The sequence below is a fragment of the Trichosurus vulpecula genome, chromosome 6 (genome assembly GCF_011100635.1).
Source record: "Trichosurus vulpecula isolate mTriVul1 chromosome 6, mTriVul1.pri, whole genome shotgun sequence".
NCBI classification, from domain to species: domain Eukaryota; kingdom Metazoa; phylum Chordata; class Mammalia; order Diprotodontia; family Phalangeridae; genus Trichosurus; species Trichosurus vulpecula.
In genome coordinates this window covers 18,306,189-18,333,810 of record NC_050578.1, presented here as the reverse complement: position 1 = coordinate 18,333,810, position 27,622 = coordinate 18,306,189, and the positions used below count along the sequence as shown (strand labels likewise).

The window sequence follows — 27,622 nt, the reverse complement described above, 5'->3', positions numbered from 1 at the left end:
ACTGGACGTTCAATAGGTATTGTCTAGTGTAGACCTTAATTATTAAATATGCTCAACTTTAAAAAAGCTATCATTATGGATTCAATTAGGATTTGTAGAAGACTTGTAAATGAGCCCAATTATGTATACTTTCCCTTAGAGCAAATAAAACAGCTAGAAACTTTTAACAAGAATTGCACTTAAGTAGATGATAAATACTAGACTAAAAATAGCCTAACTTAAAAGTATAGGAGTTGATTCTGAACTTTTCACATCGTTCAGAGTTCTGCTAGTCTATAACTACAGGAATGGATTCTAAGTAGACCAGCGTCTTTTATCACTTGTCTTCTATAGATCTCTGTATCTTATTTGTACTGATTAGCTAACTGAACATTATCACCAAATCAGTTACAAACAATTTGTTTTTCAAATAAATTAGAACTGACTTTTCCAACAAGAATACTTCTAACACCTTAACCATGTTTTAGGCTTGTAATAGAGGCCTGTTTGACCTTTCCAACTGTATTTAACTGTCATGAATCATAATTCATCAATCAGTTTTAGCTAGAAGTGTTCAAACTTAACAAGTTTGATTACAATGCCTTTAAATTTGCTGGACTCCTTTATGGCACAACTCAAAACTTAAACACAATTATTTTTGAAGGACTGGCATTCTGATTATTTAAAATGAAATGAACTCAGCAGGTCTTACATTTTCCTAAATCGAAATTTAAATACAAACTATATTCAATAACCAGCAGTTTCTCTATTCCCTATGCATTTTTAAAGCTTTGCAGTTTGTACTCAATACATGTATTTTTTAGTTTCTGTAATTTAAAAGCTACATCTTTTATTACCAACTTGGCTGTTTTTCACCAAAATATAGAACATTCTCATGTAAGTTTTCATAGTAAAGAAAAACATGAATCAGCAGAAGGATGATTTATTATTTCAGGGGAAATACCCCAGTGGAAATGCCATTTTAAGTCTCCTTTTAAAAAAAAAACTATAAAAAACATTACTATAACAATCTGAGCCTTGTTTCAAGCTTATTCCCAATACTTTTCTTGATACAAATATTTAATTACAAAATGCTTTATGTGTTTTCTCACTTGATCCTTACAATCATCCTGTTAAACAAGAAGTACAAATATCAGCCCCATTTCACAGGAGGAAACTGAGATTGAGAAGTTACTTGTCCAAAGACACAGCTATTGGACTGAAGTGCACCACAAAACAGCAAGTTTTTTTCACGTGGGCATGCATACTTGCAATGCCTGAATTGTCCATAGGCACTGTGGAGGAAACAATCTCTTGGCCCTTTAAGAAGGAAAAAATGACATGTAGCTAATTTAGTTTGTTCAGATGTGCTGATGGCTCACATTTATATGGGACGTAAGGTTAACAAAGTACTTTCATCCCAGGGCGAGGTGAGACAGGCAGTAATGCTGTGTGTCTATCCCAAAGGAAAATGGTTTTTCTCCTAACTGGGAAGAACTCATTAGCCATTTCACAGTACATTATAGTGACTGCTTAGAAGACCTAATAAGTTCTTCCCCAGAAGGCAGAGGGTTGTGGGAGCTGGTTAGAAGAATGGAAGGAAATGCCTGAGTAAAAAGGGAGATTTGACATGTATTTTAGATAGGTTTGAGGTGAAGAAAAGGGGACTGTACTTGTATGTCCTCTAAGATGCATCAGCCAAGTGAATAGTTAGCATCACAAATTAAATAGTCAACATGGCATAATGGAGAGCTATCAGTGACCTCAGAGTAGTGGAGTTCAAGTCCCAACTCTTGACACCTATTGGGTGTGTGACAACAAAATCCCTTAACCTCTTAAGGCCCTGGGCAGTTCTTTAAGACCTTAAACTATAAAGAAGGTGCTGATCTATATTAACAAAATAAGCTCCTATCTGGAGCTCCCTATAAAGATGAAATCACATGGGGCATTTTTTTAAACCAGAAATATGCACTCTGCAAATAATCATTTCTATCCTGGCAGAATTAAGAAAATCAGCTTTAGAAAGCCAGTGGAGTTGTGACAGAAATGGAAACTAAAAAGGATAAAAGAATCAGTTGACCAGCTGAAGATGTTCTTTTTCCAGTTTGCTCTATATATACAAGCTAAAGGGAGACAGAGAGAATCGGTATGGAGACCTCTACTATGATTTATGTCAAGTGTTATTCTAGGAGTAATCCAGATTACACATTAACTCAAATGGCCGTACCCCACAAGGCTCCCCCACTGGTAGGCAGTAAAGGGTTGGAGGCACAAAGGATAAAGGAACTGTAGCTGCAATAGTCAATATAACAACCACCTACATGTAGCCCCCAACTCACCGAGGGCTTAATACAGGTTACCTGAGATTTAGGAAGTGGTCACATGGAGAGCTTTAGAAATCTGCAGGAGGGGATGCTTCTATAACCAAGCCCTATGGATCTGGCATAGCAGGCACACAAGGGATTATTTCCTTAACTACCTATTTTAGGTATGATTTAGTTGTGATTTTAGTTATTTTACCATTCACAATAAATAACATTATTTCACTTAAGAAACTATGTCTACACTTGGTGTCTCATTTATTTTTATAAGAGTTTCACACAAAAAGCAAGACTCCCGAAGTTCTTTAAGATGCATCATTTACTTATAAACCAAATTTATTTTATTAATAAAAATGCTGAATACTTATTGCAATTAAGAAAATCCTCATTAATTATGCCTTTAGTATTTCCATTATTTGTTTTCCTCATGAAATCTTTATCTATTAAGTAAACAATTGCCCAAACTGCATTAAAAATATGCAACTTTTTTTTTTAAACAGTTGTCTCTAAGCCATTGGCAGTCAACAAAAATTGCTTCATGTCATCATGTAAACAGTCTCTGCTAAAGCAAGGAAAGCATTGGAAATGTATGGGCATATGTCTGGTTACTACCAACATTACCAAAGTTCACAGCTTATGGCTTTTCACAACACCAAGAATTTCACTTCATTTCAAACTAACACACAGTGAACTACCTGGTTAACTAGCACCCACACCAGGGACTGGAACCCTCAAGCAAGCTGTATCATATCTAACCACGAAGTTCCAGGCAGAAAGCTATACAGCTCCCACCTGTGACTCAAGAGTTGCATCTAAATGTACCTGACTGCAATCTTGTGGTCAAGCCACTTTAATTACTGTGATATTTCTAACTCTCAAGGACCACAAACCAAAGGAACCGAATTCAGGCCTGTGTACAGAATGGATAGACCCACAGCAAGTATAGTAAAATGTTTGTTATTGGAGGATGCAATTTAGAGTTTGATGAAATTTTATTTTCTCAAGTATTCTTGTATTCTAATCAAACACTGACACTACAGAAATTGCAATTTTGACCAAAGGGAAATATGGATTTAACTTTTAACCTACTGTTAACTAAAACTGAGGCAGTTTGAAGCCTTAGGTTTTTATCATAGCCTTTCTAACCAGGATTTACTAAGGGCCTTCCAATTGCCCAGTTTTTTCAGGACTATTTGATTTAAGCTTTGTTTTTCAAAGCTTTTTCTCATGCACTTCTGAAATGTTTATGTACTTTGCATACATTTCTACTTACAAGGCAGTGACAAGTTTATGTCGCTATTTTTTTATGAAACCTCTTCCAAAGATAATTTTGACACTAAAGTTGACCAGTGGCTAAGCACTAATTAACCAATAGAATTGTGCAACCTCAGAAACGTTCCTGGGGTAGAGGTCCTTTATTCAGAAATTGGAATATCCTTGCCCTGACCAAATTCGCCGCACAAGTATATTAATCAGTTAACCAAATTGCTTCATGGTCAGAATACCCAGGTTAAATGAGGTGTTACTATACTTTGTTTCTAATTACACATCAAGTAAACAATCAAACAGCCTCAGACAAACCTGAGTTTTCATCTCCATCAGACTCACCTAATGTGAACAGAGGTCTCATAATCAGTTATGCTTTCTTTAACTTCAGCTACTACCCAGTAGCTCAAATAAGGTATCGGCTGAACAGCAGATTTGTTGTACACCATTGCTTTCTTCCTAAGATCAAACCAGGCCAGCATATCAAGCTCAATTACAGTAGTTTCAGTGTCTGGCTAGGCTCCAAATTTCCAAGTTGGTATTAATTCATATTAGAGAAAGGGATTTAAATTTGCAAGGTCTGGGGAATCCAAGAGAAAATTACTTTGTACTAGACAAGGGAAAGCTGGATCAAAGTAGGTTATCCTTCCTAATATTAGTGTTCCTCCTCATCCCACAGGCTAAGTTTTAAGCAGCATCCCTTGTGCTAAAAGGAACCCCCACATCTGAAACATTTACCTTATTTCGCTTCCCTTGAAGCTTAGAGAAGTAAAATTCAAACCTGATGAAATCTGTTAATAAGTTCAAGACTAGGATTTATAAATAGAATATAATATTAATTTTAGTAACAACTCACTTATTAAATTTGCATTTATAAAAAAGTGGTCAAGTTATGACTAAAGATGACATATAATCTGAATTCTTAAAGAATTAGCCATTTGGTTGTTCCCAATTATGCAATCACCACGTTAAACGTGTGCTCTTGAGGCTAAGTTTATTTCTGGTTTCCTATTTGCCACTTTTAAGGCCAATTTATAAAAAAGTTAATGCTAACTGCAAATCTGTTACCTGCTGTATCTCTATTTGATTTGCACTAAATGAGGGTATGTATGCTAAGTATGGCCAATTGCAGTCTGTTTATAATTGAGCATGCAAATGAATTGGTTTACACCTGTGAGGTCCCTTCTCTCAATTTCCACAATACAAAAATGTTTAAGATGTCTATAAATAAATTCCATGGACGGGTTCTCAGGATAACATCTACTTCCTCCCCCTCACCAGATGACATAACATTCAGACAGCTGAGCACAAGGCATCCAGAGTAACAAACATGATGACCAGGTATGGCTCTAGACTGGCCTGTAAGCTGTGGCAAGCTGGTACTATTTTCATACCATTAGTATCAAAGTATAAACTGGTGGAAGCTTTTAAATAATCCCCCTTCAATGACACTAGGCATGCTCACCAGGATAGACTTTTTATAAAGGGGGGCAAACCATGCTGAAATCTTCAACTCTCAGTGACAATGCTAAGAAGTTATATAAAGATATCACAGGAAGGAAAGTTCAAAAAAAAAAAAAAAAGCACTTAAAAGACACACATTTGGTTCACTTAAGAGGCTTTAAAAAGTTTTGTTACAGACTGGTTTACAGCATATAAAGAGGTATTTAGCCTTTAAGTGGAGAAAATTGCTAGTTACCTGTATGTAAAAAAAGAAATATGGGCATTCCTAAGTGACAATTAGTCACTTTCAGCTATTTTGTAAACCAGACTTCTAATATATAACAATATATGACAGTATTTTGCCGGTTATCAGACATACTCAGAAAAGATACAAGAGGATGTCTACATCTGAATCACATCAAATGCTTATTTGCATGAATGGAAGGCATATAATACAGAGTTCTTATGACTCTACAGGCACCTGGAAGTTTTAACTACCCTTCATGCTCTTCACTTTATATTCCATAAGAATAATGGAAATGCAGAGAATACTTCAAATAGATATTTTACAAATCAAGACTATTTGAGGGTTTTTCAACTTTTATTAATAAGAAAGGTAATACTTCATTCAGGTGGCCAATTTAAAAAAAAATTTTGTCACCCATTTACCTTTCCTTTCACTTATGTTTTTCAATGTTGGCTCTTGTAAAAAAACAAAAACCAAAAGAAACCTAATTTTTTGTAAAAGTTACAACCAAAAGCAAGTATCTCTTGCTTTCAGGACAAAAGAAGAGGAAAGGGTGCAGGAAAAGGGAAAAGGATGGGGCAAATGAGATAAAATTCATTAAGTATAAAAATATGTTGCTCAAATTCAGAATAATAATTTAATAACTCTTTGTTATTTCATATGTATCTGGGAATGGAATAGAGACATGTCCTGATCCTGTCACAAGAGGTAGAATTCCAGCATTTGGTACAACATTCCAAGAGAGGGTTAAAGTAACATTCCTGTTTCCCCTGTAAAAAGACAGATGATAATTAGTGATCAGCAGAAATATTTGTAGTTTCATGACTAAAAGCACTGAGAGCTAAATCATTTTATTTGTACACAGCTACTACTAAGATCATCTTTGCCATTAAGCAGAATTCTTTTTCTACTTTATCTCAAATGTACTACTAAGAGGGTAAATAAAGTCAGCAGCAAATTGCAGGTAATCACTGATGACCTATACCTTGAAACAAACTCAGCAGCCCCCATCAAAGCTTAAATGTATGACAGTATCATATGGTGGAAAGAACTTACTATGAGTCAAAAGATCTAGTCCCCACTGTACAGTCTTGCGCAAGTTACTGAGCCTCACTAACCCACAGTGCACTACTGTCATATAAGAAGAATGACTTGAGGTAAGGGCCCTTCCAGCTTTAACATTCTATGACTGTGCAAAGGAAGCTCTTGAGCTCCTAGCAGTTTCTCAGATTTTCAAACATAGGTTCTATTACTGTCATGAGTTGACTCTGTAATCCTGACATTAAGTAAGCTCCTGTACTTCCTATACCCTTAAAAACAGAAGCCACACCTCTGGGAAAAAAAATATAGAGAGAATAAGTCTCCCTGTTTCTACTGCTACTACTCAAGAGTATGATCAAAAGGCTCAGGATCAAAGATGCAGAGTTAGAAGGGACCTCAGAACCCCTCCAGCCCAATCCCCTCATTTTAAAGATAAAGTAACTGAGGTCCCAGAGAAGCTCAATGACTTGCCCAAATGGAGCCAGGTCTTGAATCTGAAACCTCTGACTCCAAAATAAAGAATGTCCCCTATACTGCAGCTCTCTCAGTGGCCACCCTTCTACCCTAAAAAGCTATCTTCCTATAGTCTGTAAGTTAAAATCTGCATGAACCTTTTTTCCTCTCATTGTTTTCCTCCCTTTCAATAATGTGATATTTTTTGTTTCCCTCTCTCCTTTCACAAAAAAAAAAAATGGTTAAACACTTAAAATGGCATGAGTTGCTCACTTGAGACCATTTCCATCGTCAAAGAAAAAATATTTTGATTTCATGTCTTTCAGCAGCAGCTTCGGATTATCGCCTCTCAGAATGATCTTATCCCAAAGGACAACCTGGTTCAGAGCCTACATTGAAATGAGAATTAATTAGACAACTCTTCTAACATAACATCTGGTCAGTGCATATTAAAAGTAGCATTGATCCAAAGGAGACAGATTAGTAAACAAGCAGTATGACTTATATTAATCAGCCTGACTTTAAGGAAATCTCCACAATGTTAATATTAAACCTGAAAAACAAGTAAAAATGTGAAGAACAACCTCTAGACCATAAGGATGACCTCTCACAGGGAAATCCCAGCTCTTTGGAAAAGAATTTGTCAGTTACATAGCACTGAGTTGCTCAGTGGTTCTAATGAGGTATCAGCCCAAGAACAACCTAGGAAGCTCCAGAGAGGCTGAGCAGTTCCCCACCTGAAGTATCTTTTACCGTCTAATAATTCTCTAATTTTCCTAGGACCATGCTCAGGGTGCCTGGCTCCACTGGGGGTGACTATGGATAATCAAGGGTGCCTGGCTCCACCGGGGGTGACTATGGATAATCAAGGGTGCCCTGCCCCACTCCCAACTCTGATAGAGAGTCTCAAATAGTGTCCTGAGGATTTATGACTGACTGTCAACTTCAGTCACCCCTGCTTGAGAAGATGTTTCAGTATCATACAGGAGATGCTGGATTATTAGGGATGACCTGAAAAAAAACAGTTTTTTTTTTAAAAGAAATCTTCATACCAAAAAATTTTAAAACAAAAACAATATAGCCACATTGCACTTCTCTCATGAATTCATATCGAGGCCAGCTCTCTACTGGCTTGCACATACATGATACCACAATTTCCAAAATATACATGAAAACCAACTGCGCAGTAATAGACTATTTTGTTTTTATCAAAGGAAAAACAAGTCCCCAATGTTAAAGAAATGAAACAAAACAAAAAAGTTTCAGTGACATTTCCTTTATTCTGTAAATATTCTCATCCATTCATTAGCTTTGTCCATGCCAGTTACTAAGCTTAATGTGGCAACCCTACCACAAAAAAACAAAAACCCAAAAAACCCCTATATTCTTTTCTAGAGTGTCCTAACCATGACTGTAAAAGTTCTCTAGAAACACAAACATTTGCAATAAGGGAATCTGAGTTAGAATGTGGCTCCGCCACTTAATACATGAGACACCACGGCAAAATAGCTTCATCTCTTTGGGTCTCAGTTTCCTCAACTGTAAAATGACAGAGTCGAACTAAACGCCTTGTTTCTTCTAGCTTTAAGTCTCAGTAAACTTAATAGAAAAGTCCAGGATTATTACGAAATCTAAACTTGCTATCATCATGCAAATTTTAAATCTCCCAAAGCAATACTCTTGGCATGATACCAAACCAAACAGAAACTCTTTAGTTACCCTGGGAAAAACTAGAGTAAACTGGAATATTTCTCAAAAAGTTATTCGTTTGTTCATGCTATCCCAGCTACAAAGAAATTACTACAGATTAAGAAAATCCAGGTGAATCATTATGCTTGCTAAATGTTCAATTATTATGCTGGTATTTACTCTTTTGCTCTCATATCTAGTTTATGAATTGTTTTGTTTTGAATGCTGTGTTGATGTTTTAAGGGATCAGATTAAAGCAACCAAACAAACCGAAATCTGAAGATAGTCACACAAAATTCCAATCTGATCACTGCTGCTCAACATTAGCCACTGTAAAGGAATAGTTCATATAACATTTAATAATCTTCACCACTCTTCCTCAAGGTACTGCACCAAAATCATTTTATAATATGATAACCCAGACACAAAAGAAATATATTTATACTTTAATTCTACTTTCTAAATAATTCAAAAAAGAGCCATTAATTTCTATTAATCTCTGAGTAAACCATGCTGTGATCCTTTAGAACTCTTACGGGGGCTTTTCTAATTGGTTCCATAAAAATACAGTATCAAATGAAACAACATGCTAGGTGGGTGTGAGTTTCATTGGAATGATGTCAAACCGAGCAGTCGGTCAATGAATATTACCAGCCAGATTTTGTGTTTTCATGGTCGAGGCTGATTATAAGGTCTATTTTTTTTTTAGTTAGTTCTTAATGATGTTATTGCACAATGGGCCTTGGTCTGGACAATCTTATGAAGCATGAACTTATTCCCTGGCATGTTTGTTAAATTAAACACTTTTAAAAGCATATTAATAATGATAGCTAATATTTATAAAGAACTTTATGGTTATCAAAGTGCTTTACCAACATGATTTCACTTGATCATCTTAAGATCCCTCTTTAGTAGGTTATCCTCATTTTACAAATGAGGAAACTGAGGATGGGAAAGAAAATGACTTGGAAGAGGGTCACACAGTGAGGCAAAGTTAGAATTAAGGTTTTCCAGACTCCAGAACTATATCCACTGTGCCACCTATCAGTCTATGTATATATTAGGCAACATGGACCACTTAATTTGGCGTGATGGTTACATTTCTAGGGAAACCAATGTTATCAACAGATACCTCAAGTAAGATGACTTTAACACTATCAATTTTAACACAACTACAAATGTACACCAGCAATATCAAAAGCTTATTGATATAAAGCAATGTATAAAATAAAATACTAAAATAAAAAAGCCAGAAAACTAAAGCACAATCTAATTGGAGTTATGACTTTGTTATTTACTATTTATACTATCTCAGTTAACCCTCTCCTTCCCTCAAGATAATTAAAGGTGGAACTTCACTCACTACATATTTTTTTAGACACCCAAATTGTATTTTTGTTTATCAAATGGAAAATGCTGGTAACAATCATTTATTCTAAATATTCAACTTAAAGATAATACTCCAATGCCTCCAAATCACATAAACATGGAAAATCATGAACACAGTATTTGAGACCTTTAAAATACTAACCACTAACTTTTGCAAAAAGCTGTTATATACTCAAATATCTGAAATAAAATTTTCAGCTAGGTATTTCTACTACTTTTGAGAACTCAGTCTCTAACACATTCCAAATAAGCACAGGTTACACAGATCAATTGTCCCCCAGCTCTCCAAATCTACCTGAAAACTGAGTGGTCTAGCCTAAAGCAGCCTTGTACCTACCTCACAGAGTTGTGGGAATCAAATGAGGTAATATGTGTAAAGAAAAGGCTTTAGAGACCATTTGCTAGACCCACAGTCCCAAAGGAGTGGTAGAGAAGGGGAGTGGAAAGAGAGCCTAGCATCACTACATCAGGTTCTCATAGCTTTCTCTCTTTAAGCTCATTACTCATATGGTACAAATAACTTTTTAATTTTTACAGGGCTACAAGTCATACAACTCTTACAAAAAAAAAAAGGATTCAATGTTTATTTTAAGTAGTTTGTAAAGCTAACACACACTTCTAAATATATATGATATCTATATATACTTACGTTATTTTTTGTTGAATATTCTGCTGATAAATATAGAAACAACTGCTTTACATTCCAATCAAATATATTTTCTAAATGTGAAAAAATTAAGGAACAAAGACATAGAAAATGGCATACAACTTTGTCAGTTATCAATCATTCAGAATAGATTTCTAAGAGTAAGAGTAGATTTCTGACATAAAAATGACCTTCTTCAGTCACACGATATGCTAGTTCACTTCTCCCTTCTGTTAGTAGGTGTATCCAAAGATCATGGAATCATAGGTTCAAAGGTGAAAGGGGCAGGGGAGATCATCAAAGTACGACCCTTTCTTTTATAGACAAGAAACTGAGGTCCAGATCACTTAAGCAGTAGGTAGCAAAATGGATTGGCACCTATGCATCGGAACCCAAATCTGGGTACATTTTCCATTCAAACATATTGCCTCTTGACACACAAACTATTTTATTTTGTCTAAAAATTTTTTTTTTGGCTAGACTGCTAAATCTGGTGTAAAAGGAGAAGGGAAAAACCTGATGAATGCCAAAGAGATTTTTTTGGATTTTTAAATTAATCAATGCCCTCCTCCACTCAACCACTACAAAAAAGAGAAGGCAGCACAGGATCATAGAATTCTTAGACACCACAGAGATCATAAGTTATTATATTACAAAGGAGAAAACTGAGATCCATAGGTTGAAATTACTTGGCTGAAATCACATACCAAACTGATGCTATCTGGCTGAAACTTTACAGTGAAAGTAAACTTCACTTTCATAGATAAATAAATTACAATCTGTTTACCAGTTTTATGTAAATATCAGTACCTAGCTCAGAGTTATTGTGAGAATCAAATGAGGCAATATGTATAATGGACTTTACAGATCTAAGGCAATACATAAATGACAGCTACTTTTAATTATTGAACCAAGTAGCATCAGCGTGCTAGGTGACTGCAAGCAAATAAGTTTCCCTCTCTGGCCTTGGTTTCCTCATCTGTAAAATGAGGGAGCCAACTGGACTAAATCTAGATCTCTTCCAGTTCTGACTCCCAAAATTATTAAGGGGTTCGAAATCTACTTTTCTGTGAAATCAAATTCAGTTACATTTAAGATGAGAGGCATCATCATATGGGGGAAAAAAGCCAGAATCTGAAACAGTAAGATCTAGGTTAAAATCCTGCCTCTGATAGACACTGACTTTGTGATCCTGGGGCAAATCATTTAATTGCCCACAGCCCAGAAAAACTATGTTGGAGAGTAGATGCCTACCTATGTTGGTAAAGGCAGTCTCATCACTAGTATAACTGCCTATACCAATAAAGTTGAAGCCCAGTCCAAAAAGAAAAAAATTAATGAAAAGGTCATACTACACTATGCTTATTGTAGATCCTATTCTTTTTCTAAACCAATCACTGTATAATAAATCTGAAACATTTTAAACTGAGCAAAACATTTCAAATAAATTTCAAATATTTCCAGCATGTAACACAGTGCCTGGCATACAGTAGGCACTTAATAAATGTTTAATTGACTGACTGAACTTTATGTTATTTTCAGTTAACTAGATCAATATTTTTTCAAATTTTTTAATCCATGGGACACTGATAAAAAGATAGATCTTGGACCACCTAATTAATTGCCCCCCTCCCCAAACAGAAACCTTGCAAGATTAGTGTTTCTTTTGAAATCAAATAATTTTTTATTATATTTATATGCAAATGATATAGGCCATTTACAAAACAGGCACTTCCACAGGTTGTCATATGTAGACTTTGTTTTGGTAAGCTAACAAATACACACACCACCAGCTACCAATTAGACGGAAATATATGAATGAACCAAGGGATAAAAACACATAAATTAACTAGCTGGGGCAATCTACTTTTAATATGAAAATTCTCAGTCTAGCTCTTCTCAGCAGTGTTGGGTTAAAGATGACCACGGAAAGCGGGTTACAGAATTACAGAAAATACTCAAGTGTAACAAATGAACTTTTTTTTCCCTCTCCCCCTCCCCTTAAATGTAAGCCCTGCTTTCACAGAAGCTGCCTATAGACCAACTTGCAGCCTATTGCTCAATCTAGACTACTTGTAAGATCCTAGCCCTGGAGCAAAAGAGAGACTCTTCTATTTAAGTCCACTTAGAGAAAGAGTCCTTAACCTTTCCTGTGCCATGGAGTCCCTTTGGCAGTCTGGTGAAACCCATGGATCTTTTTATACAAAAGAAAATTACAAATTAAAATGAATTATAAAGGAAACCAATTATACAATAATACAATTGTTAAAAAAATTTAATTTGCAGAGCACAGTTTAAAAATACCTGATGTTAAAAAAAAATATGATTGATCCAAATTCCCAGACCCATTTAAGAGTAAGAGTAGATTTGGGGGTTTCGAGGTAGTGGAAGGGGGCTGTCTCAATACAAAAGATGAGACCAGGACTAAAATGACTGAGATACTTCCAATCAAGACAGGCCCAATAAATGGGGGGAGGGGGAGGTCGAGGGACTGTTTCATTTGTCATGAAGGCATGGCTGGCAGAAGCCAGAAAACTGGAGAACCCAGATAAGCCGTTAAATCCAATCACCAAATGACTTCTGCAATTTTAAATAATTCTGTTGTGATTATAAAATCACATACTCTATAAAGGGATAGTAACTGTCAGCTGAGATAGTTAACTGATTATTTAGATACTGAACTGACTCTACAAACATGTAACCTAACATTACATAAGCAAATTGCTTATGTTACTGATAGATAATGCTGCTACTGTAACAGCACTGATAGCTTCTGGGTGAACAGATATAAAAGGCACTTTCTATATAGCTTGTGTATTAATAATTCTTCTCTTTACCCCAATTTTGTTCTTTCTAAATGAAAGTTTTAAGGTTTCAGAATATCATTTTTGATAGATTAGATTTATACATTTCTCCTGAACAATTCCAGGCACTGTCACATTTTTTCCCTTGAATTATCAAAAAAAAAAAAAAACACCTACTGATGTAGACAGCTATAATCAATCTTATTTTACTAATGAAGAAACTAGGGTACAGAGATTAAATGATTTTTTTTAAACAACATGCAAGTTGGAGACAAATTCCCAACTATAATCCAGGTCCTCGGAAGCTCTTAATCAGGTTTGTTTTGTTTCTTACTAGAATATTTTTGAATGTTGTAATGCAGCTTAAAACAAATTTGAAATCATTGTACTTTTAAAAAATTATTTTTATAAAGGATATCAGCAGTTACATCAAATGTAATGAATCCCAGATCACTTCGTTCTCTAGGTCCAGTGAAGTCTTCTACATTTTTTCTGAAAATAAATGTAAGTTCATAATCCTTCAACCACAGTTAAGTTACATAATTTCTCTATCTAAAATTCCTTAAGAGAAGAGTTGGATACCCTTGTCATACATACACACACACACACACACACAAATACAATACAAAGCAGCTTAATTCCAAAGATTTGTAAGTGCCTCCTGGCCAGTTCTATGCGACATTATCAACTTAATAGACATATCAACTTAAAGTTAGGGCTACAAGGACAAATAAAAATACACTAAATGTCTAATAAAAAGATGGACATTAATTAAGCTAAACTGAAAGGGAAGGAAATAGGATAAACTGTGCAAAGTAAAACCAAGGTAGGTCATCTGCTACCTTTATGCACCTTAAGAGTTCCTTAAAAAGAAAAATTGGTAAAGACTTGGAGATTAGACAATTTCATAAACGGTAGAGAGCTTTCATTGCAGGAGATGGAGAAAATAAAAGCAAATTAACCAATGGCTAAGGGCATCAGAACAAACCAAACCAATGGGGACACGGGGGAGGTGACAGAATAAGAGTGATTTAGAGGAGTCGTCTGAGTTGAACATCTGACAGGAAAGGTCCGAAGTTAATGCAGAGAGCAACAGGAAATCAGTCTTGAGTATGTAGAAAGGAGATGAACGGGAAAGAATGTTAAGTTTGTTAAGGGAGAAATAACCATAGAACAGAGGATTGTTTTAAAAAGGAAAGCTTTTTTTTTTTTAAGACAACAAGCAACCGCAGCAATAACTTGCCAGTTTTTCGTTTCCTAGTGCACATTTCGAAATTTGCTCCCCATTCTAAAATCTCAGCAGAAGCTTTAATAAAACTAGGGGAAAGGCTCAGCCCGTTTCACTAAATATAGTGCTGATTTCCAAAAGCCTAAGCAGGTGCGCATCTGGGGCATATTTTTAAAAGACAATCTTAAAAAGGAAAGAGTTTTAAAGCATGATTATTCCAGAAACAAACTCAATTAAACATATTTAAGAGTCATAAAGATAGCTGGGAAAGCTACCAAGGTCTAAGTGAAGAAAAAGAGTGACAACAGCAAGCTTTAAAGGACCCCAAAGCGCTTTGCCTACATCGGGGGAAAAAAAGTTCCTGGCAGCGGGGAGGCATGAAATCACCGACACACGAAGGCAGAAATAGCGCCGGGGAGTGTGCAAACAGGAACCACACTCTAGCGGGCACACTGCAGATGTGCCGGGAGGGGAAGGGAAGGGGCAGCGCCTCGGAGCCCGAGTCGGATGGTGTGGGGCTCCCTCATTGGCCCGCGCGGGGGTGGAGGGAAGCGAAGGAGCGGAAAGGAGGCTGCGGCCGCTGACCTGAATTAGGGGAGCCCCGAGAGCGCACCCGACAACTTGACCCGGGCTGGGTGTGCACGCCGAAGGGGTTAGGGCCGCTTCGGGGAGGGCGCGCGAGGTGTGGGGGAGGAAGGAGGAGGCCGGCCCCGGGGTGGCGGGGGAAGCGAGCGGGGTAGCGCAGCCCAGCCCGGGGCAGGGTAAGAGAGGATCCCCCCGCCCTCCGACACACACGTACTCCCAGCACCCCCGCCCCGTCCTGCACTCACAGCATGATTCGGGAGACGTGCAGCCGGACCGGGACGCTTCTGTCTTTGAAGGCGGTGGTGATGAAGCAGCCGAAGGTCAGCGCCGCCATCACGCTCAGCGAAAAGGCGAACAGCGAGTTCGCCCGCGACAGAACCGTGTTCATCGCGGCAGCTCAGCTCCACTCGGCCCCTCGCACCCGCTTCCCGCCGCCCGCCTTCCCTCACACACGCTCCCGCTCACGCCACACACCACACGCACCCCCACACACAACCGGCTCGGCTCCGGCCCGGCTTGCTTCTCTCCCCGCCGCCCAGGGCGCGCGCGCTCCTCCCGGGAGCGAGCGCGCCGCCGCCGCCGCCGAAGCCCCGGCCCACCTCCGCACCTCCCCCACCCTCAACGCCCCCCCCCAGGGGCGCGGCTCCGAGAGGGGGGCGGGCGCGATCTTACCACCGCGCCCGCTCCGCCCCGCCCCTTCCCGCGCGCGCCCACTGACGGACGGGGTGGGGCCCCAAGGCCGGAGGAAGCCACGCCGGGGAAAGGCGGACAGGGTCCCTAAACCCTGTCCGCCTCCCCCTGTCGTCGCAATCTGTGGGACCCGTAGCCAATCAGAGCGGCGCAAAGCGCGAGCCCGAAGGAGGATGGGAGGAGCGCGGGTCCCGCACTGCCGCTTTCGTCACCGGGACCCGCCCACCGCAGTGGCCACGCCCCCTGTCTACGCCTCGCCCCGCCCTTCTCCTTCGACCCCGCCCCGTTCCCTTTTCTCACCTCTTACCCCGCTCCAAGGAGGGGCTAAGCAGGGGCAGGTCAGGGAAGGGGTGGGGCTTGCGTCCTCGCGCTCAGTTCTCTACTGGGTCTAAGAGGCTTTGCTTCAGGACTGACCTGGGAGCTTGGTACCTTGAGAATGAGGGGCTTCTCTTGCCGTTTAAATCCCATTAATTCCTGGGCAGTTCCTCCAGTAGGGTAGGGGAATGAAGGGGGCTTTGTAGAACGCGCACTGATCCCACCTCCCCAGAAACCTAGACAAAAACTGTGAATAAGCCCGACCTTAAGTGGAGGTCGGACCTGTCGATTTGAATCCTGACACCGGCCCCCTGGGCAAGGGTCCTAATTTATGCCCTAGGTCTCGATTCAATTCAGCAAATCCGTGCGGAGTGTGTACGGCATTTGGTATGTGCCAGGGACCACCACAGTGCTAGGAATATGAAAAAAACCGAAAATAACAATAACCAGTTCTTTCCCTCAAGGAGCTTACTTTCTATTATTCCCTTTTCTACTATATGAAAGTGTTGGATGCATAACTTCAGAGTTCCCAATTCTAATTCTTATGTATCAAAATATCAACTGGAAGAAACCTGAGAAAGGTCCAGCATCTATGCCCTTGCCGTCTCTGGACCTGCCGACCCAGTGTCTTCCCCCTTCCCTTCCTATTCTCTATTCTCATATGATGTTTCCCCCACCACCCTTCATGGTCCTTAGCAGAAGTACTGGCTGATTACTATTGTTACCCAGATCATTTCCGTTTTGACAATTACATACTTGGGCATATGCATGATCTCCATGAACATGGATAATTCTTGACCAGTAGGCTTTCTGCGCCTCATTCTCATCCATGTCCATCCTGTAAATCTTCCATAGGAAATAATAACTAGAATTTCTATAGCACTTTAAAGTTTGCAAAGCCCTTTACAAATATTATCTCCTGTTATCCTCACAACAACCTGGAAGCTTCTATCCCTGTTTTACAGATAAGGAACCTAAGGTGACTTCCCCAGGGTCACATAGCCTAAATCTGGGGCTAGATTTAAACTCAGGTCTTCCTGACTCCAGGTCCAGTACTCTATTCACTGTACCACCTCACTGCTTCTATATATATTATGTGCTAGCAGCCTTCCCTAGGTTCTTTTAATATATTGTAGACACCAGTGCAGCCCATAGGCAGTCCATCTCTTAGCCCTCATCCTTTCTACATGATCAGGCTGTTTTCCTTCTTAATCACATATTTCCTTGATGTTGTCTTTTAAGGCACTTCTTTAGAACAAGTATTCATTGGAAATATGATGCTCTCTAATTACAGCCACCCTGCGTCTTTCCACTGCCCTTCCTTGTCTACTTGACTTGATCTGCAATGTTGATTGTTCCTAGATAATGGATGTTTCATGTTTGGTAGCCATATGCTATCACAAGTAGAATACTGGTGTTAAAGGAATATGCTTTCGTAGCAGCAAAGAGGTTAAGATTATTCAGTTAATTCAACAGATGCTTAAGTGCCTAGTAGGTGCAAGACCTGATGCTAGGCCCTAGAAATATATAAACAAAAAGAAAATATTCCTTGCATTATATTGAGAGGTTAACAACATTTATACAAGTAAGTAATATGAAGAATATGTAGTTTTACAAAGCAATTTCAAGGAGTTCTTATAACTGGAGGGACGGGGGAAAACCTTCTGAAGGACCTGAGCTTATTTGAAGGAAAGTAGAAATTCTAAGAGGGAATAAAATGTCATGTAAAGCCATTTGTACTAGAACTGAGAATGCATGCAGGGGGATAACATAAAACAGACTGGAAATTTTAAAGGGACTAGATAGCAAAAAGCTTTAAAAGCAAGGCTAAGAATTTTGGTTTTCATCCCAGAGGCAAAAGGGAGCCATGGAAGATTTTTAAGTGGAGCAGGGAAGAGTGACATAACCAGGACAGCATTTTAGGAATATCATTTTGACTGTTGTGTCGAGGATAGATTCAAGAAGAAAGAGACTGTAAGCAAAGAAATTAGTGGTAAGGTATTATAATACTCTGAGCGAGAGATGATGAGTGGAGAAAAGGGGACAGGTACAAGAGATATTGTGGGGGCAGAACTGACAAGATTTGTCAACTGACTGGATACAGGGGCTGAAGGAGAAGAGAGAATCCGGAACAAACCAAGGTTATGAACCTGCGTGACTGGAAGGATGTTAGTGTCATGGATTGAAAGTGGGAAGTTTGAAGGAAGGATATATTGAGTTCCATTTTGGACAGGTTGAGTTTGAAATGCCTGCGGGGCATTCATCCAGGTTAAAGATATCCGGCAGGCAGTGGTAATACTGGGCTTGAGTTCAGGAAAGTGATTAAGGTTGGATATACAGATTTGGGAGTCACCTGTCTAGAGATGATTGATAATTCAACTCATAGAAGGTGAAAGCACTGTGGAATATTCCAAATGCAGTCCAGCTAGCTCTCCTTGTTTTATTCATTTCTGGGCCCAACTCACCACCCATTTGCAATAGCTAGCTATCCAAGATACGCCATGATAGATTAGCTCCAAGGGACATCTGCCTAACTTCTTCTATAGTATTTCAAGGATCCATGATTCAATTAATGTAGGTGCTTTCTTCACCCAACCAGATTGCACCCCCTCTAAAACTTAGCACATAGTCTTCATGACTTGCTCTGGATGAAAAAGTCATCACCATTGTGTGGCCACTTAGCAATCGTCTCCTCAATTTTAGTTAGGGCTTCTTCTGAAGCAATAGACATATAGTCCACTGTTGGGAACACTCAAAAAGCCTTGCCAGTTTAATAGGATCTGCCAGAAACTGTACTCCACTGGCAGAGCCTTTAAGAAGCCAGTGTCTCTCTCTATGCATGCCAATAAGGCATGCTGAGAGAAAGATTTTAGTGGAAGATCTTTTTAGCTGCATGTCATAATAAGAATGATCTGTGTCATTCTTGCATTTTAATATGAAAGTCTTAAGCTTGAAAAGTTTTATGTAATAACTCACATTTATTCAGTGCTTTAAGATTTGCAAAATGGTTTCTTCAACTCCGTGAGGTAGGTAATACAAGCATTATCATCATCCACCTATTACAAATGAAAAAATTGAATCACAGAGAGTATAAGTTAATTGCCTAAGGTAAATCACAGCCAGAAACTGTCAAAGATAGATCTTTAACTTTTGACTGACTCCCAATCAGTAGAATTTTAGAAAGTGTTTGGAAGATTTCAAGCTTTTTTTTTTTTAAATAAATTTTTATTCCTGCTTTTTGTTTTTTACATCACCTAAATTTTCTATTATATCCTCTCCTCTTACCCCTCTCAGAAAGCCATCCTGTATAATCAGGCTATGTTAATTCCCAACCCTGGATAACTCCTAACATAAGCATTTTTCTCCACCTCCTCTTCTGGGCAGTTTTGTTGGAGAAAGTGACAAAACAGTGAAGATCTGGCCTATCACAAATCTGTGTTGTCTAACTTCAGCCAAGCTTTTGCTGCTGCTTAGCAATCCTTTTATTCATCTATTATTATTTTTAACTTCTTGGTTCCACAGTGTGCTCTCCACAGCAGCTGTTCCAAACCTCCTCCTCTTCAAGTCCCCAACCCTATCCTCTCTAACTCTTGGCAAGTGATCTGACCTCCTACTTTCTTTCAAAACTGGACACGATCCAACAAGAACTTTCTCAATCTTCTCACTTCAAACTGTCTCTTCTCTTACCTCTATCTCCTAAATCTTCAGTCCTATTTTAGAAGTAGAGGTAGTCCTTTTTGCTCTCCAAAGCTATTAGTACCTTTCCACTTCATGACTTTGATTCTTTAATTATACCTTCCCTCTCATCTTCAGTTTTTCCTTCTTTACCATCTCTTTTACCTCTTTACCTTTAAAGATCCTTCAATCAACAAGTATTTATTTAGTAATTACTATATTCCAGGCACTGCCCTAAAGTGAGGGACAAAAAATAAAATAAAAATGGGAATTTATATTCAAAAGGGGGAGACCTCATGTACATATATAATTATATGCATAATATATATGTAGTAAGGGCTGTACCCTTACATGTAGCATGTGAGTGTCTTGTGTAGACCAAAGGGAGGCAGAATAGACATCTCTAGCCTCTTCTCCCCACCACCCCTCTCCAAAGGAGACTCTCATTTTCATCAGGAGGGGAAGCAAGAGCCTGGAGTCTGGGGCTCTGCTCTCCTTAGAGAGAGAGGATACCAGGCTATAATTATGTTTATCTGCTGTCTTATATATTATTAGTCTAGGGGATGTAGTTTTCAGATTCCAGCTCAACTTCCAATCATTGTTTCTTAAAGGGGAAAGGAGACCCTCAGTTTTATGTTCAAAGCTTGACTTCTTTCCCACCAAATAGCAGTTCCACAATAAACACTAATAGCGGGTAGCAGAGAAATCCAGTTATCTAAGTCGATAGCAAAACTGAAATCAGAGAAGGTATACACTGGAGGATACACACCAGACAACACAGAGTGAAGGAGCTTTCCCATTGGGATCAAGGTAACTCAGCTCAACCAAAAGGAGAGGCCCAGTTCTCACCCAAGCGGAAACTCCCTGAAGTCTCTAGATTAGAAAGCTGGGAATCTGGACATGATGGAGATTGCCAGCTCCTCTCATGTCAGCTTCCTTCCAGAGTCTATTCTCCCTTCAGCAACCTAAAGTGGAGTTTGACATTATCCATCTTCTTTCCTGAAGCTGGAAGACAGAAGCCCCTGAAACCCAGGAAGATTAAAGGGACTTAAAGAGCCTAGAATCTTGCTAACTCTGCCCCTCATCCAGGTGCAGGGCATTGATCTCCACCAGTGAGAGAGAGTCCTGTGCCAATGGGTTTTGCGGACTTGGCTTACATATGCAAAATGAATGCAAGGTAATTTGGGGAGGGTGTACACTAGCAGCAGGGTGGGGGGACGTGGTGAAGGAAGCTTTTAGAAGGTGACACATGAATGGAGACTTTCTTGAAGAAAACTTGAGATTCTGAGAGGCAAAAATAAGGAGGGAGAGGCTGAAGTCTTCCTTGTTCTCAAAAAAAAAAAAAGACTTGTCCAATCTACCCACTGGTCTCTTTTTCTCTTGTCATTCACCCACCACACTTCCTGATGTTCCCTGGTCATTCTAGTATCCCTCCCCCTCAATCCATCCTGCATACTGCCACCAGACTAATTTTGCTAAAATGCCGGTTTTATCATGTCAGTCTCCTGTTCATAACATTTCAATGGTTCCACATTAGTCCAGGCTTCTTAAGTTGGCTTTCAAATCTTTTTAAAAATCAAACGACCTTTCCAACGTTTTCTCTTCTTATTCCTATATTGCCACATAGAATTTCTCTGTTTTATTAGGCCAGCTATTAGCCCCCAAATGTTCTCTACCTTTCTTCAGACTTTTTTCCTTTACCTGAAATACCTTCCCCCATGTTCTTCACCTGTTCAAATTTTAACCAGCTGTTCCACTACTAGTCACATTTCCCAAAAAGATCAAAGAAGAAAAAGACTCATAGGTACAAACATATTTGTAGCAGCTCTTTTTGCAGTGGCAAATAATGGAAACTAATAAGGTAATCACCAATTGGGGAATGGCTGGGCAAATTATGGCATATGAACGGAATATTATTGTGCCATAAAAAAGTGTGGAAAAGATGCTTTCAGAGAAACTTGGAAAGATTTGATGATGCAGAGTGAAATGAGAACCAGGAAAACAATTTATACAATAACAACAATAATGTGAAAACAACAACTTTAAAAAAATCTTCAGAATTTGAATCAATGCAACAGCCTGACACGATTCCAGAGGTCTCATGATGAAACATGCTACCCAAATCCTGACAGAGAAGTAATGGAGTCAATATGTAAAATAAGACACATTTTTTTTGGACATGGCTAATGCAAGAATTTATTTTGCTTGACTGTGCATATTTTTTACAAGAGTTTGGGGCTCTTCTTGTTCTTGTTTTTTTTTTTTCCCCAGTGAGAAGAAAATAGATTTTTCTTAATTTTTTAAAATAATTTTTTAAATACAAATCATATTTCATGTTTTAAGTCTTATTCTCTTCATGAAAGCATCTCTGACCATTCCAAATCATGTTCAACAGGCAAACTAGAGTCAATTCTATAATACCTAAAATGTATATCAGTCAGTAAACATTTATTAAGAGCCTACTGTGTACCAGGAACTGTGCAAAGCCCTGGGGATACTAAAAGAAACCATAGACAGTCCCTGCCCTCAAGGAATTTACAATCTAATGGAGGAGACTAAATTCAAAAGAAAATATACAAAGCAAGCTCTAATCCAGATAAATAGGAAGTAATTAATGGAGAGAAAGCAATGGAATTTAGAGGAGTTGGGGAAAGCTTTCCGTAGAGATAGGGTTTTAGTTGGGATTTAAAGGAAATCAGGGAGGTCAGCCGGTCTTTGTGGAGGAAGGAGAGCATTCCAGGCAGAAGGAAGAAAATGCCTGGAGCCAAGAGATGGATGTCTCATTTGTGAAGCAGCCGGGAGGCTCAGAGAGGTTGAGTGATTGGTCCATGGTCACAAAACTAGTACATGTTAGAGATGGGACTCGAACTCAGGTCTTCCTGACTTCAAGTCCCACACTCTTTCTCCAAGCCATATGGCCTCAACAAATATTTGTTGAGTATCTACCGTGTGCAAGGTCCTATGATAGGCACTCAATAGGGCCAACAACCTCAAACAGGAACAGAACTTATAAATCGTCTAATGAAACCCCCTAATTTTTGTTGTTGTTGTTCAGTCATTTTCAGTTGTGGGCAATTCTTTGTGACTTCATTAAGGATTTTCTTGGCGGAGATACTGGAGTGTTTGCCATTTCCTTGTCCCATTCACTTTACAGATATGGAAACTGTGGCAAACAGGGTTAAATGACTTGCCCAGGGTCACACAGCTAGTAAATGTCTGAGACCAGATATTTACTCAGGTCTTCTTGACTCCATGCCTGATGCTCTATCCACTTTGCCACCTAGCTGCCTTGCCTATAACCTAGCACGTTATAAACTACTATTTAGTGACATATCTAGAACTAGAACCTAGAACTCCTGGCTCCTATTTTGGTGCTCTGTCATTTTTTTTCCACCTCCAGTCTCAATTCTTTGGCTTGTTTATTCAAGTTTCATCATATGCTGCCCATATCCTATCAATTTATTTTTCCTGCAAATTCATTTTGCAAGATTCCCCAGTATACAACCTCTGCTCTACTTAACCTGAAGTCTTTCAGGAAGAAACCCATCATACTCATTCCTGCCTCCATGCTTTCATCCATGTTGTTCCCATTAAAAAAAAATTCCTTCCCCCTGTACTTTGCATATTGAAATCTTATGCTTCTTTTAATTCTCCATTTAAGCTATCCTTCCTCCCTAGCTACTCCAATCATCAATGTTTTATTTTTCTTCCATACTCACAGAATAAGAGCTTGTATCACGTAATTTTGTGCTTTAGTGATATAGCCTTATTTTGTTCACTATTGTTATCTATGTTTGGATTTTGTTTTCCTCATTAGTCTAACTTCTTAAAGAAGGCATTATGCTTTAAATTTCTTCTGATTCCTCAGAGTATCACATAGTAATGGCCACATAGGTAGGCACACAGGGAGTTGGTTCAAATTTTTCTAGGCAACTTATATGGGGAAAGTCATTATAGTCTTTATGCCCTTGACCTAGCAACTACTAACCCAAGGCAGGTCAAAGATAGAAATAAAATTCTCATAGCAATGAAAATATTCATAGCATCACTTTTGTGGTGGTGGTGGGGAAATGGATACCCACCAATTTTAGAAATGGCTGGACAAATTGCAGGTATGGATATAATGCATTATTATTGTGCATTATGTTGAGAAATTCAGAGAAACCTGGAAAGACATGAGTTGATGCAGTGAAATAAGGAGGACAGTATAATAATGTGAAGGAAGGCAATACTAAAAAGCATCTAAATCCAAATTAGTTGAAATGACCTGTCTGGGTTCTCAAGAACAAGTGATGAAAGACACTTCCTTTCTCTTGAGTGTTCAATGTTGCACTTGTTTTCAGATGTAATTGCTTTGTTGGTCAGTTTGCTTAACTTTTTCATGTTAGGAGGAAAATTTCATTGGGGGGAGGGGGGATATCAGAAACAAGCGAGGCATAAAAACCAAAGAGTTTCAATGCGACTTTTTTTTTAAGCTCTCCTGTACTTCAATACTTAAAGTATGTACAATTCTATTACTTTGGGTCCTCTCTCCACTTATAATAGCTAGAATTTATATAATACTTTGAAGTTTGCAAAATGCCTTACATGTATTTTCTCATTTGATCCTCACAACAACCCTATGAGGAAGGTGCTGTTATTATACTTGTTTTAGGAAAATAAAGGAAATATTGGAAAATATTGGAAATAACAAGGGAAATGTTGAAGAAAATAAAATTGAGACTAGTTAAGTGACTTGCCCAGGATCACACAGCTAAAAAGTATCTGAGACAGGACTGGAACTCAGGTCTTCCTAAATCCACATCTTCCACACTTGATACCCTGCACAACCTATCTGCCACATAGGCAGATCACAGCCCTTCCAGAACTTCATAGATAGTCTTCAATAGTTATAATCATTGCAAAAGTAATCACATCACCTGGTAATAAATTTTCCCAACCTTAATAGGCTGATCCTTAGATGATAAGACATACAAGCCTTTCCAGCTTAGTCTGCCTTGCCAGAGTTTACTCTCCTCCATCATAGCCTTGGAAAATCCAGGATCACCTCCACATCAAAATGAGGCATCAAAGGGAGATGCAACTTGGAACAAATAACCCAAGTTAATGTGGTATTTCCACAAGGCCCACTTGTATCTCTAGAAAAGAGGGAGAACCAGAAGAAATTGTTGATCTGGCTAAGCAGAAGGGAACTCATCTGTAAGTTATAAAGGAATGTGCAAGAATTGGCAGAAAAGGCACGATAAAGGATGCATGTGGCCTGAGGAGGAGGTGGACAAGTAGAATCAGAGAAAACAAATGGACAGGACATTAGTCCTCCCCCTAAAGCTAAAAGAACAAGATAACTCAGACTAATTGCAGTCACAAATTTTGGAGAAAGATGAAGAAAAACATTTCAATGTAATAGGCAGATGCCCTATGGAGGATTTATGGGAAAATATGGACAAGAATCCCAAAAGATGAGAGAGGGTAAAGGGTTTTGATCTTGCATTGGTAAAGAAAGGGTATACACATACTGACAAAATAAGAGCTTTTTCAAAGCATCCAAGGAAAGCTTTGGGGGCCTTGGCATCTGCATAATTCACAAGCCACTCTGCTCCTAGCTCATTTTTATGTTTTACAACTTCACCAGATATAGGCTTTTTTCGTAGAGGAGATATAAGATTTTATTGTTGGAATTATAATTCTATCAATGATTTATATAAACACCATTTCATTTTCAGTTTCCATTTCTGTAAGAAATCATTACAAAGGAATACAAGGATTGTGATCAGTATTGGTAGAAGAAGTGCCCAAAGCGATGAAATTACAGATCTTTGGAAGCATTTAAGAAGTCATTATCATAGTCAAGTGTATTCTTAAATTCACCAACTACCATTTTCTAAAGCTGTATATACAAGTGATTAGATTGTAAAGAGGAAACAAATTTATAGCTGCCAAAGAATGGAAGAGTGTAGAAAGGCCTGCATACAATAATGTGATTGCTGAAGATACTAAAAAGGAAAAATTGCAAAGTAACTGCAAGCCCTATCATTATTTCTTGTATTCAGAGGAGGGGAAGAGCAAAAGTATCTTATTTCTTCATAACCTTTCCTAGAAATGTCTGCTCTACAAACTTTTAACCAATAGTTTCAGAAGAACATGCAACAACTCAGCCCTGAATGATGAGACAACTTCCTGCTAAGCAGTTTCCTATGTAGATAATCCCTCATGGAATAAATTTTAAAAAAGAAAAATTGTACTGGAAACTCTGTGTGGGCATGCTGCCAGGTTGTAATTGTTATACCACAAATCTGCTTTCATGGTTTTATCATGAGCCTATTTTTACTCCAGACATGAAAAGAACCGGAGTTCAATCCATGAATATGCAAGCTCCATGAATCAAACCCCACGCCTTTCTCTTGCTAAGAGAGTCCAGGAAGCCACATGAAAATAGCCAAAGAGAGGTTATTAAACTGATGGATAGAATACTTGGACAGGATTATGATTAATATCATCTTCTTTCCCTAACTCTTCCAATTGATTTCGTGAAATTTTATGGAATTATTGAATTCTCTTTTTACTCCATTTGTCTGCATCATTTATGTAATTCAGCATGATGTTTATTAAGTTCTCAGACTGATTAGGAATATTAACTGAATACAAGTTATGAGTGATAATTTTTTTTAGTTGGGCAATTCTCTCATTTTTTTTTTACAATGTACTAAAGTTATCAGACCATCCTCTCCTACCCATGTCTTGGATATAATCACTCAAAAGATTGCTTTGTTTATCACACTACCCTTCTGTAGATTTCCACTGTGGTGTGAGACTACCTGCTTCAATCAAGGTGGCAAATCTGCTGTCATTGGTCCTTCACATTACCTCCAGTATGACAGAAAAGCTGCAGTGGAGGAATCACTAAGCAATGAGTCCTACTTATGGGCCCCAAAGCTCCTCCAGCTTATCTCAATAAACCCATGAAAAGGTGTCCAGAATAGAAGTTGGATTTTATGATTCCTTTAAATGTAATACAGCTGTTTTTTTCCTAGACATAAAAATGTTCTACAAGAAGTAATTTACAATTTTCAATTCTATAGATGCTTCCTTTTTCAAGAATTTCAGAGTGAAAGGGGATGCTACCTAGAGCAAAGCATTAGGTGATTAAGTATAAACGAGGAATGAGCATCAGCAAGGCAAAGAGTATTCGCATGAACATTTCCAGGGGAATATGGAAGAAGAGTCTAGGACTTACATAGGTGGGTGCAGACCACTTAGGTGAAATTATATTCTCTTGTCTAAATGAAACAAAGATCCAAGCCTTAGTTTAGGTCCTCTTCATCTCTTCTGTATTCTATTGTGGTGGCTTCCTACTTGGCCCCCCTGCTTCCAGTCTCTCCTCACTCCAAACCAAACTCCACATAGTGTGTTGGTAAGCAAAATGGCCTTTGTTTTCTTTGAGTAACTCAGTGTATTTCATTGAGCCTTGATAGGTGCTGGGCCCCAGGCCCAGAGCCCTATTAGGTGTGGAACCTATGTGGGTGCTGATTGGTGACTGGGGTGGGGCCCAAGATGGGGCTGGCTAAGGGGAGGTGTTAACTCCAGAGCCATGCCCTATTGGGTGTTAACCTAATCTATGTGGATGTGAACCTCCCAGGGTCCTAAGGGAAGGGGCCAACTCAAGAACCAATCACCAGAGCCTGGGCTCCAGTCATTCAGTCAATGCTTGATGATGTCAAAAACTCTATAAGAGGAGAGAAGATAGCTCAAAGATCCCTTTTCTCTTTGCCATAGCAGTGGTGGCACGTGACTCTGGGCCAGCCCTTGTTCTGAGCTCCTGGGCTGAACCTAGATGTTGGTAACTATGAATTG

General features: G+C 38.8%; 1 protein-coding gene across 1 annotated transcript; it reads right to left on the bottom strand.

Annotated features, from left to right (window-relative positions):
- Nucleotides 1-2,601: 2,601 nt before the first annotated feature.
- On the bottom strand, nucleotides 2,602-15,705 carry SPCS3 (signal peptidase complex subunit 3). Its single transcript, XM_036762645.1, has 5 exons — nucleotides 15,337-15,705; nucleotides 13,697-13,770; nucleotides 10,478-10,554; nucleotides 7,024-7,139; nucleotides 2,602-6,026 (listed from the first exon to the last, which is right to left on the bottom strand). The coding sequence occupies exons 1-5, from the start codon at nucleotides 15,477-15,479 to the stop codon at nucleotides 5,894-5,896; spliced, it is 543 nt and encodes a 180-aa protein (XP_036618540.1). The 5' UTR covers nucleotides 15,480-15,705; the 3' UTR covers nucleotides 2,602-5,893.
- Between the last annotated feature and the right edge of the window lie 11,917 nt (nucleotides 15,706-27,622).

What these genes read in the sequence shown, in the direction of transcription:
- SPCS3 (XM_036762645.1), bottom strand. Translation starts at nt 15,479, where the DNA reads ATGAACACGGTTCTGTCGCGGGCGAACTCGCTGTTCGCCTTTTCGCTG. An exon ending in CACGTCTCCCGAATCATGCT is followed by an intron (nt 13,771 to 15,336) that starts GTGAGTGCAGGA and finishes ATTTATTTTCAG; the next exon opens with AAAAAATGTAGAAGACTTCA. An exon ending in GACGATGGAAATGGTCTCAA is followed by an intron (nt 6,027 to 7,023) that starts GTGAGCAACTCA and finishes GTCTTTTTACAG; the next exon opens with GGGAAACAGGAATGTTACTT.